Below are 12,397 nucleotides of genomic sequence, written 5' to 3'. Positions count from 1 at the left end.
AGGTACAGCTAAAGGCACCAGCTTGGGCATCCCCTATGGGCTTCTTAAAATGCAGTCTCTCAGCTCCTGAATGCCCCACTCACACCTACTGAATGAGGACCTCAAGGGGTGGGGTATGTGGGGGTTGGGGAGGAGGGAGTGTTTTTAATACTAGCTTTCTCCAAGATGATCACCTGCACATCAAAGATTAAGAATCCCTGCATGAAATTGCTGGGCAGGTACAACCAGCCCATGCTGGCATTATTTCTGATGGGCAAGGTGACAATGGGCTGGCTAAATGACCCATTTATAACTCTATTTCTACACCCTCAAATTTGTTACATCAAAGGACGTTTGGGGTGGGGGGATCATGAAGAAGGAGGTGAAATCAAGAGAAGTTCAACGGAGACCTGTGGGGTGAGGCTGGTATGGGATAGAGTCCTGTAGACCTACATGGTCTGGCATGATGCCTTAGGCAAGTATCACAACCTCTCCATATCCCAGTTCTTAGAAGCTGACTAAACAGTCTGTACAGCTGAATGCACCAATTCACATAAAAATAATATTTGCGGCACCTGACTTATCTTTACTCCGCAGGAAGTACTCAGAAACATTATGTGCTACCATTCAAAATGATAAGGAACTTTATGGTAGCTCCTGCTTATCCAGGGTTTTGCTTTTTGCCATTTCAGTTACCTGCAGTCCAACATGGCATGAAAATATTCAGTGGGAAATTCCAGAAATAAACAATTCATAAATTTTAAGTTGTGTGCTGCTCCGAGTATCCCGATGAAATCTCACACTATCCCACTGTCTCTCTACACCATAGGAAGAAGGGTGAATATAGTACAGTAAGGTACTGAAAGAGAGAGAGAGAGAGACCACATTTACATGACTTTCATTACAGTATATTGTTATAAGTGTTCTATTTTTATTAATTAGTGTTGTTAATCTCTTACCGTGACTGATTTATACATTTAAGCTTTATCATAGGTATGCAGGTACAGGAAAAAACACAGTGTACATATGGTTTTGTTCTATCTGCAGTTTCAGGTGTACACTGGGGGGTCTAGGAAGGTACCCCCCTCAGATAAGGAGGGGTCACTGTACTATTGTTTCTATTATGTTTGTTAATCTGTCTGCAGAAAATCAGCTCTATACAAAAGCACTTTGATTTTTTTTGTCACGCCTGATAAGTAAACATGAAGAATAGATGCAGAAGTGAATGTTGGACCCAGTATATATTGTGGATTCTTATGATTTTCTTTTTTCTCAATGAACCACACCTTGTACACCTCCCTCTGGGATTTCCTATTCAGATTCGTCACTTCTGGTTTTATCAGCTTTTAGAAGACCTGTTTCTGCCTCATGCTCACTCTAGCTTCTCCAGATTTGACAGTGAATACTAATTATATACCATGGAAATATGGAGCCACCAAATTATAAGCCCCTATTTATTACAAATAAAACCTTATTATTACAATCCTGTTTTAATATTTATAATAATGATATACATTATGTTAACCATAACAACACTTTGCTTTGTAGAAATCATCTCACCAGCCTCGCAGGATGTTTTGGGGATCCTGTGAATTTGCTCCATCTCCGGCTGGTGGTGCTTGGGGATATGAGGGGGTTATCTATGCATTTAACTCATTACCCAGGACTTGGGACATACTCGGCTCGTGCACGCACATCTTATTTACACAGAAGCACCCCAATCCAAATTTCTTTCCTGTTTCCCCTCAAACCTCCCCCAGGGAGTATGGGGGGGGGGGGGGTGCCGGCTGTTTGATGAAGGGACCGTTCTGGTTTTGGGGAGACAAGACTCAGTATAAAGCAGGGTGCTCACGGGAGTCTTCCCAGAGAGAGATGAAAGAGGGGAGCATGGCAGCCACCAGAGTCACGTGACCTCCAGCAATGCCATAAACTCTGCAGACAGCAAATCCCTCCTCTGCAAAATGGGATCATGTCATCTACCCTTTGATTCTGGACAGTGAACTACAGCTCAGATGCTGGAGCCAGCTTCCCAGGTCTGAATCCTGCCTCTGTATTTTCATCACACTCAATCAACAGTGTGGCCTTGGGCAAATGACTGAACCCATGGCTGCCTCAGTTTACCCATCTGTAAAAGGACATCAAGCCTGGCACCACCAGCACAGGGCCGAGTGAGAACCAACCTAGTTAATTCAGTGTGTAGGACGTATTGCTGTCATGAGAGGAACTTAGCACATCGTAAACATCTAATGCCACCTCCTTATTTCTTCTTTTATTTCGTAAAGAATGTTTGTTAAATGAACAACTAAGGTTCCCGTAAGTTTACAATGAACTGAACAGCCTAGCTGAATGAATTTGACATCTAATTATTTCTAAAGGATCGAATATGCTGTAAGCTGCAGAGGTTGAATTGCCTAAGGGAGTCTAATTAACCTCCGGTTCTTACTGCAATGAACTTAGCAAGAAGCATCAAGTTTCAGAAGTGTTTTTCCGGAGAGCTGGACTTGCTGCTGAAAATCTCCCACATCCTGCTTCAGAGCTCGCATCAACTTAGGAACCTACATCTCCCTACAAGTAGAAGCTACTGAATGCATTTCACGGTGGTCTACATTTTGGGTATGATCTAAAGACAACGTGGAGTAATAGAAAGATCTCGCTGAAGATCCTGGCTCCATCCAACTCCTACGTTAAGAACACCCACACCCTCAATCAGGATAAACAAGAAAAGCCTCCATACAAACATCTGAATGAAATCTTTTAACTCCTAACAGACAACACTTCCATTCTTAATGTTCCCCCAGATTCCTTTTCCACCCTCTCTAATTGCAATGTAGAAATGACCAAAGGAACTTATTCAATTACTGTTCAAATCCTACACTTTAGGGGTTCCTTAACTAGATCCTCCCAATGAACTAAAAATCCCAATCCTGGAGTCAGAGAGAGACAGGCTGCAAGCGCATATGGAAGTACTCAGAGTTAACATTTCATATAGCTTTAATTTGCAAAAAAGAACGACGGCATTTATGAAAATGTTTAATCATCCGAACCAATGCTGCCCTTTGGGCAAACTCCATCTTTGATAAACCATCCCGCAGGTTGAAAGTGTGTTTCCACTGTCTTTTTACCATATGAACATGGTCAGAACAAATATTTTAAATCAGAAACAAACCACATTGAATTCCCCACATGCCCAGTTGTGCTTAAATCATCAAGTAAAAGCAGGCCACGTTGTAAATGCGTGAGACACACACACATCCAAACCAGAAAACACAGTCAGTACCTAAGAGTTATTAGCTAGTATCCTGACTTTCCGAATCTCATTCCCACACCCAAAATCAGCTTTATTTTTACCTTTCTTTTTGCCTTCCAACCATCCATCACTCCAGTCGCTTTTCTAATCTTTTATGGCAAATGACAGCCATTTCCTTCCTAGAAACTCCTCTGGAAGGAGTCTTTTAAAGCAACATAAGAGAAGTCCACGCCCACCCAGCTCTCCCTCAAAGCAAAATGCTTACCTCGGACGTGCATCAAAAAACACAGGAACATGAGACAGGGGAGTCCCCACTGGGTCTCCATTGTTTTCTGCAGGACGACAGAACCCCAGCAGATACTTCAGACAAGCAGAACGGGTGATCCAGCTGCCACACCCTTCTCTTGTTGACTTCTGGTCTCCCAGCATAGAGGGAAGAGAAACAATGTCTTCAAGTGGAAAGTATGAGTTGAGCTACAATTCCTTTGCCAAAAAATAAATGAGCCCTGATCTCAGATTCCAAACTCCACAGCCAGGAACCCACAGGACAAGTGCATGCATGCTCGAGAACGTCCCCGGAGCGAGTCTTCCCGAGCTGTCACAGCCAATCTGCTCTGGCGAGGAGGAGGGAGAAACTGGGGCAGTCACCAAGTGCCAACGAGCATCCTGAGCTTCTGGAAGCCGACACACTGGCTCAGCAACTCTGCTCACTGTGGGTGTGGCAGCTGCAGCAATTTCAAAGGCATCAGCGAGGAATCCGGGGAGGGCACTGCCTGCCTGCGGACCTTCTCAACAACTGGTGCTCACAGCGGCAATACTAAGGTCAGACCCAGTGCAGGAATAATGCAAAGATCAGTGCCGAGACCTAAGTTCAATTCTTGGCTTTTGCAGCTAACAATCTCTGTGCCTTTAAAGACTCACTCATTTTTGTAGGTGGCAGAACAAACAGTCTGGACAGGGACAGTTGTGGAAGAAAAGTGGATGACCCCTGGCTCTCTGTTTCTTTCACCTGAGCCGCAGTAGAGGTGGTTGGAAGCCCCAAATTTGTTAATTCCAGGTTTTTCGCTTTCCTAGCATTTTCCATATTGGGTGAGTTTGTGCATTCATTCAACAAACATTCAATGCACACCGTTTCTGAGCCACATAGGGGGTAGGTGCCAGGTGTGCAGTGATGCAGAATAAAAAGGTGCTTACAAAGAAAAGACACAACCATTGAAACCAGACATGGTAGTGTCATATTACATGATGTGGGAATGCACTCTGAGCTCTTGGGGTTCCTGGGAGGTTCTAAACTCAGCTTGGTTTCAGAAAAGTCTTCTGTAGGGGGTGTTGATCCCACACTTATCTTAAAGGATGGGTAGGAAGAAGGGAGCAGGCTGGAAAGGATGGAGAATAGGGTGTAGGTGAGAAGTAGGAAGTGGGGAGCCCAGGACCATTGTGGGGGCCAACTCCAGGTGGTACCATGTACATTGTTAACCATTAGGGACTGAATGTTTGTGTCCCACTCAAATCCTTATGCTGAAATCCTAACTCCCAATGCAATGATACTCACAGGTGGGACCTTTGTGAGGTAATCAGGGTTAGATAAGGTCTTGAAGGTGAGACTCACATGACAGAATTAGTATCCTTATAAAAAGAGGAAGAGACCAGAGCATTTGTGCACTCTCTGTCTCTGTGTTTCTCAGCCATGTGTGAGAAGGTGGCTGTTTGCAAGCCAGGAAGTGAGTCCTCACCAGATACTGACCCTGCCATGACTTGATCTTTGACATCCAGCTTCCAGAACTGTGAGAAGACAAATGTCTAGTATTTAAGTCACCCATTCTATGACACTTTGTTATGGCAGTCCCAGCTTACTAAGAGACCAACTAGGACCAATTTTCTAGCCATGGATTTCTAGCCAATATTTGTCTCGTTCCTCAATGACATAGAGAAAAGACAAATTAGTCAACTTCAGTCTGACAGCATGTGATATTCTCCACATACTGGAAATTATATCTTCTCTACTAAACTGTTGTTTGTCCATGGAGGGACTGGAGGAGGGTGGATTTAAATTCTGTTGCACAATTAACAGAGCAATTTGCTGCTTTGTGGGCTACCAGAATAGAGCATGGATTTGCACCCACACTTATGGACTTCCACCCATTCTATTTTTATGCATCATCTATATCCCAAACCAAATTGGAATATATTGGAACGAAAACCCAGCCCAAATTTTGTGCTATTTGTATCTCATTTTGTTCTGTAGGAGAGTGAGCTATTGAAAGCATAAAACAGTGGAAGAATAACTATGGAAAGTCAGCTTCTGTCTGTTTCTTCTTTCCTGGGTCTGCAGGAGGGAAGCCAAGATTCTGAGCTCCTAAGACCAGGGCTCCTCTGACAACCAGGAAGGGATAGAAGGATTGGTTGAGGTTCAAGAACTCAGGGGTGGGGCGGGCTGTCTCAGCAGCTCACTGACAAAACAGCCTGATCCAAATAAATGAGATGTTTAAAGCAGCTGTGCTTCTGGGGTCAGAAAAGGGACAGTATCCTAACTTAGGTAGATGCAGAGGCCAGGAAAACTTCATGTTCTTAGTGTCCCGTCGTGTACCTGCTCAGCCTCAGAGGCCCTGGGGTCATAGGACCTACAGGAAAAGCAGATTCCCTTCCAGGAGAGCTGGACACAGCAGCTGCCAACTTCAGGGGGAAAAGAGGATATGACCTCCCTTTGTTTCACTTTTGTAATAGTTCTTGTTGCTGTTGTGACAATCAGAAAGGGAGTGGCTTACGTAAAGCACAAATTTCTTATCCTACAGTCCTGGAGGTCAGAAGTCCAGCATGGGTCCTACTGGGCTACATTCAAGGTGTCAGCAGGGCTGGCTGCTTCTGCAAGCTCCAGGAGACAATCTATTCCATTGCTTTTTGCAGCTCCTAGAGGCTGCCACACCCCTCGGCTTGTGGCCCCTTCTGCCATCTTCAAAGCAACACGGCATCTTGAAGTCTTTCTCTGAATTTGCTTCTCTCTATTTCTATCATCATATTGCTTTTTCTCTGACCCTAACTCTAGTTCTGTTCTCTTACAAGGACTCTCCTGATGAACGTGGTTTCACTCTGACAATCCAGAATAACCACCCTATTTCAAGATCCTTAACTTAATCACATTTGCCATGGAAAGTCACATATTCACACGTTCCAGGGATTAGGACATGGGCATCTTTAGGGACATTATTTTGTCTACCACATGGGGATTAGGATGTAGACATCTTTGGAGATATTGTTATATGTCTGGGGCCAAAGAGCCCAGTCATAGCCTGCCCAGGGTCATGAAGCCCTGCTAATAGCCTTCTCACACTAAAGATATAAATGCTGTGACCTTTCCACCATTTTCTCCTTCTTTCTGCTTGCACAGCCCTAGGCATAGATCACCGCTGCTTTGCTTTAGATAGCTGAGAAATGTTCCATTTCCCGGAACCATTTGCCCTGTGCTTTTTCCCAGAAAACATCTGCATACTTCCTTATCTGCTGATTCCCTCCTGCTGGCTATATAAGCTGTGACCTTCTGGCTAATAAACGAGACTTGATCAGAATACTGTCTTGTCTCCATTCCTCATGTCTCATGTCCCATCCAATTCCCACTCCCCCCTCCAGGGTCCTCATTGAATATCCCGCAGGTTGGGACATTTCTGGCGCCCAATGTGGGGCTCGAACCCACCACCCTGAGATTAAGAGTCTCATGCTCTACCGACTGAGCTGAGTCCCAATCACAATTTTCCAGTTGTACAACAAGAGAATTAGGACACGGACATGTTTGGGGGCCATTATTCTGTCTACAAAAAATAAGCACATTTATTAACATGAGGGATGACTTGTTCCCTGCTTATCTGTCTCACCTCCAGACTAGTGAGAGTGGGGAACTTCTGGTCAGGGCTGCATGAGCCTTCCTGGGGTTTTTACTGATGTTGGAGGTAGGGTCCAGGGGGCCAATAGTTGGCCTGCACCCAACCCATCCTCACCAAGTTCTTGACTCTGCAACAGGAAAGAATTCAAGGGCAGAGTCATAGTAGAAAGTGCTAACAGGTTTAATGCAATGAATAAGAGATACAGATTTCACAGAGAGTGTGCAGTCTAGCTGCAGAGACTGAGCAGGGCCCACACCAAGTTTAATACAAAAGTAAGAAATACATATTCAAAGTTCGGTACACAGTGCAGGCTGGCTCAAGAGACTGAGCATTTTCTCCCTGAAAGTAAGTTTGATTCCAAAAGAAATAAATACACACTCCACAGGCAGAGTGCAGGCTGGCTCCAGGAGAGTGAGCAATTTTGCCCCACCTTTTGCTGGGATTCAGCTTTTATAGTTACTCCATATAATGAATATTCAATTAAGGGGGTGGTTTCCAGTTATGTAACATTAGTTTTGCACATGCTCAGCTGCTCAGTTGGAGCACATTCACTGGCCAGATCCTGTCACATGTACCAGGCATCTTCAAGAATATTCTGTGCTCTCTGGCACCTCTACTGGAAGGTCATTCAGCTACCAGACTATAATAACACTTCTCTACTGAGCATGCACGGACGCTGGATTTCCACAAGCCAGTCCCCTGAGGTCTCAATTTCCTGGTGTTGGTGCTGAAAAGAGGTCTAATAAGCAACAGTAACTTTCCTCTAGGGGAAGGCCCAAAGGAGGGGCTTGGGACCTTGGGGAATAGCTTGTAAGCCAGGGGTGTGTCCTTTAACCTGATCCTAGGAAAGCTGAGCACCTCCTATATCATTACAACCCCAGGGACAGAGATGGAATGCTCGGAAGGACTGACCTGGGGCCTTTTTCCCCTAGATGCCTAGGGGTTTGTAGAAGCTTTCAAATGCTTTAGACCAGCACTGTCCACACAATGTTCAATGGAAATCCAAGAAGATGCTTTAAGAGCAAAGACTCCAATGGACTTGGAATAAAGTTCTCCTGGAGACTCCAAATACACATGGGCATGTTGAAGGCCCTGAAACATCCAGAAGTAAGTTTTAAAAAAAAGTTTAATTCTAAAGAACTGTTAAATGAATCCATTGATTTGCAGTGGATAAGAGTTTCTTTCTCAGCACAATTGTTTGTCTGTCTTAGCCAGCTCAGGCTGCTGTAACAAAATACCATAGTCAAGATGGCTTATGAACAACAGAATTTTTTTTCTGCTTTATTGCTCACAGTTCTTATAGGCTGGAAGTCCAATATCAAGGTGTGGCAGATTTGGTATCTGGTGAGGACCTGCTTCCTCATTCATAGATAGCACCTTCTTGCCATGTCCTCACATAGTGGAAGGGACAAGGGAGCTCTCTGGAGTCTTTTTAAAAGGTCACTAATCCCATTCATGAGGATCCACCCTCATGACCTTATCACCTCCCAAAGTCCCCACCTCCTAATACCATCACCTTGGGGGTTAGAATTTCAACACTTGAATTTTGAGGAGACACAAACATTCAGACCACATTAAGGGACTAAAAATCAGGACCATATAACATTTGACTTGGGCACGTAGGAAACATAGTGGAAAGGCATTGAGACCAAGCAAAGCAACAGGTGTGGACCTCTCCTGAGTGTGAGTACCAGGTCTGGGCTGGATGTGCTAGAGAATAAAATAATGACACATTGGGGCTCCATTTGCCAGTACTGCATGCTGTATAAAGATCATTGTTTTGCAAGCAGGGGGAGCAGTGTTGCTCTTTTAAACAGGGGAGGGTTAAGCTGAGATTCTTATGTGAAGATGAAACAGTGTTACTGGCGGAGAGGGTCTGGGGAGGTCAGATGCTGGGCCTCGACCCTGTCCTCTACCAGGTTCTTGACTCAGCTGCAGGAAAGAATTCAAGACCAGAGTCACAGTAGAAAGTGAAAGCAAGTTTAATTTAGAAAGAAAGATGCATATTTCAGAGGCAAAGTGAAGTATAATACATACTTCACAGGCTCAAGGGTAAGCACAGCTCTACCTTCTCCCCGGAATCAATTTTTATACTTGGCTATTCTATACATATTCATACTACCTAATGAATAATTAACTAAGAGGGTGTTTCCCAGTTATGTAACTCGTTATGTAACCTAACCTTTCATGTGCTCTGTTGGTCTCTTTAGACCATGCTCAGTAGTCACCTTCCAACATATACACCGAGAATTACTTAAAATATATTTGGTGCTCTCTAGTGCCCCCAGTGGAAGGTCATTCAAAGATAAACTCCTCTACTGAGCATGCTCAGCCACTGGAATTAATGTCTGTCTCCTGTGGTCTTGCTCTCTCTGTGTTGGTGCAAAAAACAGATGCAAGAGGCAACAGTAACTCAGGATTTAGAGCAGTGGCCAGAGTCCTAGGAGAGTCATTTGAGACCTAAGGGAGTGGCCTGAAACCCAAATCCAGGGAACTGAGCACCTCCTATCTGAAGGTGAGTTACAGACGGGGATACATTTGATGCAAGATCCTAGAGGTTGCTGCCATCATCCAGTAGAAGGTGATGGATGCAAAGATGGGTAAAGGGTAACCGTCATGAAGGCAGATTTTAAATATTCTTCCAAGAAATAAAACAACGGAATTGAAGACTGAGAACCAGGCATGGTGCCCCTCATTGAACCATTAAACAGACCTTCAGAGCACTTCTCTACAGACCCAGATAGATTTCAGTCAATGGCAGACAGTGGAGCTGTGATTCACATTCAGGCATCCTGAGTCCAAGGCTTGTGTCTTCAAAACTGCTGTCCTATTGGTGGTGAGCCCAATGTAGGCACCCAAAGTCATTCGTGGAGTTAAATGGAAGACATTGTATGATGGTGGCTGGTGAAGGAAGTGAGATGACCATTGGGTACTCAGCTTTGGTCTCAGGTGGGTGCCACTACCAGAGAGAGAGATGCCAAAAGGAGATGATTGTGTAAGAAGAGTGCTCATGGTCGGGACAGTGTGAGTTTGCTGTGATTAAAGGAGACCTCTGTGTCCTAGTTTCACGAGTATTCTTCACATTTAAAAGACCAGAGTTCACTCTTGTGTTCTTCATGTTAAGGCATAGAGCCTGCAGGTGAAACAAAGCTAACTCAGACTGCTGTCTGCTCTCAGGAAACTCGTGGCAGCTGGGATGAGTTTAACTGTGTCCCCACCCAAAAAAAATGTATGATGGAGTCCTAACACCCAGTGTCTCGGAAAGTAACTTTACTTGGAAACAGGTTTGTTGTAGATATGATTAGTTAAGATGATGTTATCCTGGATTAGGGTGGCCCTAAATCCAACGACAGGTGTCCTTATAAGAGACAGAAGAGGAGACACAAACGCAGAGGAGAAGCCACGTGAAGACAGAGGCAGAGACTGGAGTGATGCAGCCACAAGCCCAGAGACGCCTGGAGCCACCAGGGGCTGGAAGAGGCAGGAAGGATCCTCCCCTGGAGCCTCTGGAGGGAGCACAGCCCTGCCACACCTGGATCTTAGTCTTCTGGTCTCCAGAACTAGGAGAGGATAAATTCATGTTGTTTCAAGACACCAAGCTTGTGGTCATTTATTACAGTGGTAATGGGACACTAACACGGCTTCCTTTCTTGGAGACAAAGAAAAATGGCACAGAGTAAGCAAAAGTATTTTTCTTTTAGCACAGAAAGAATCTTCATCCCAGCCCCCCAAATGAGAGCTGTCACCAGATTATTACCATTGTCAGGATAGAAAGGATGTATCAAGTTCATCCCATAATGGTACAGAATGACACACAGACTTTTTTTTTTTTTTTTTTTTTTTTTAATTGCTCTGTTTCTTCCTTCCAAAGGGGATTTAGATTAGGGGGGGAAAAATGGTCCTTCTGAATAGGGTTAGTGCTGAGCTGAATTCCTTTCCAAAGTGCCTATCAGTTCTCCCTGACATACTGACCTGCATAAAAAATGCAAGAATTCTCTTTAAAAGCAATTCTGCTAACACAAAGCCCAGTGCTCCAGAGGCCACTCAAAGGTGGAGAATGATGAAAAATGGAAGTCTGAGCATAGGATATCACAAAAGATGAATACTGTAATCACTAGTGTCTGTGATGTTATTTGAAATAATTAACTGATCTGCTCCCTCGAAGGCTCAGTCTGCAATACCGGGAAGGAAATCTACAAAACTGGCTTTCGGGCATGAATTTGAAAAAAATTTTCCTTGTGGTTTCATTTTGACGTCCTTCTACGAAACAGGAAAAATAGATGCCAGAGAGAGAAAGAACATACATTGATTCTGAAGCACTTTATGTAACTCACAACAGTCCCTTTGAAATATCCCTTGAGAAGAAATATAGCCTGATATCTGAGTCTGATGAGTAATCCTATTTTCACAGTGGTCATTATGTTTTTGTTTTTTTTTTTTCCTTATAGATCTGTGACTGTGTCTAATTTATCCATAGATACCTACGGATTACCCTTTGCAAGCTACCAATCACAAAGCGGTAGGGAAAAATAAAAAGTTAACATTTGCAAAAAAGCTTTGAAGTCCTCTAAGTGGAATAATGCATGAGAAAGGAGAAAAAATCCCAAATATGGGCGCAGTTTCTAAATCCCCAGAGAAGCTGGATTAATGCCAAATAGACCCAAAAGAAGAAATAAATCTTCAAGTTTTCTGCATATACATTTTGGCACCTGAAATGTTATGTGGATTTATGTTGTTTGGTGTTTTGGATTTGTTTACTATATAACATCTTTATAAAGTTACTTAGGTAGATTAAGTTCTAACATACATATGTGTGTGTGTACAGGGAAATTGTCGTAAGACAACTTGCAAGTATAATCTCACATGCTTAGTAAGATTGTCAAGCAGTTGTTATGCTTTCTAGAAGCATTTTTTCTTTAAAGATCCCTGATGATGAAAAGGTATGAAGCATTGACACATGCCACAACGTGGATGGACGTCAAAAACATCACCCTCGGTGGAGGAAGCCAGACAGAAAAGACCACATACTGTAGGACTTCCTTTCTATAAAATGTCCAGAATAGACAGATCCAGAGACACAAAGTAGATGGTGGTTGCCAGGGGCTGGGGAAGGGAAATGGGCAGTGACTCCCCAAAATGCATATATTGAAGTCGTAACTTCCAGTACCTCAGAACGTGACCTTATTTGGCGATGGGGTGGTTGCAGATGTGATGAGTTATGGTGACATCATACTGGAGTAGAGTGACCTCTACTCTAAAATGATTGGTGTCCTCATAAGAGGAGGGAAATCTGGAC

At 43.8% G+C, this 12,397-nt stretch overlaps 1 protein-coding gene across 1 annotated transcript in view; it reads right to left on the bottom strand.

Annotated features, from left to right (window-relative positions):
- The window catches only part of XG (Xg blood group), a 41,010-nt gene extending 37,193 nt beyond the window's left edge, over positions 1-3,817 (bottom strand). Inside the window, exon 1 of the mRNA XM_008568103.1 lies at positions 3,492-3,817. Coding sequence (XP_008566325.1) covers positions 3,492-3,552 — 61 coding nt within the window. The 5' untranslated portion in view covers positions 3,553-3,817. The remainder of the gene's footprint in view (positions 1-3,491) is intronic.
- Positions 3,818-12,397: the final 8,580 nt, after the last annotated feature.

This window comes from Galeopterus variegatus, unplaced genomic scaffold, assembly GCF_000696425.1.
Source record: "Galeopterus variegatus unplaced genomic scaffold, G_variegatus-3.0.2 Scaffold21, whole genome shotgun sequence".
Classification (NCBI taxonomy): Eukaryota; Metazoa; Chordata; class Mammalia; order Dermoptera; family Cynocephalidae; genus Galeopterus; species Galeopterus variegatus.
This window is presented reverse-complemented; position numbering and strand designations above follow the sequence as displayed.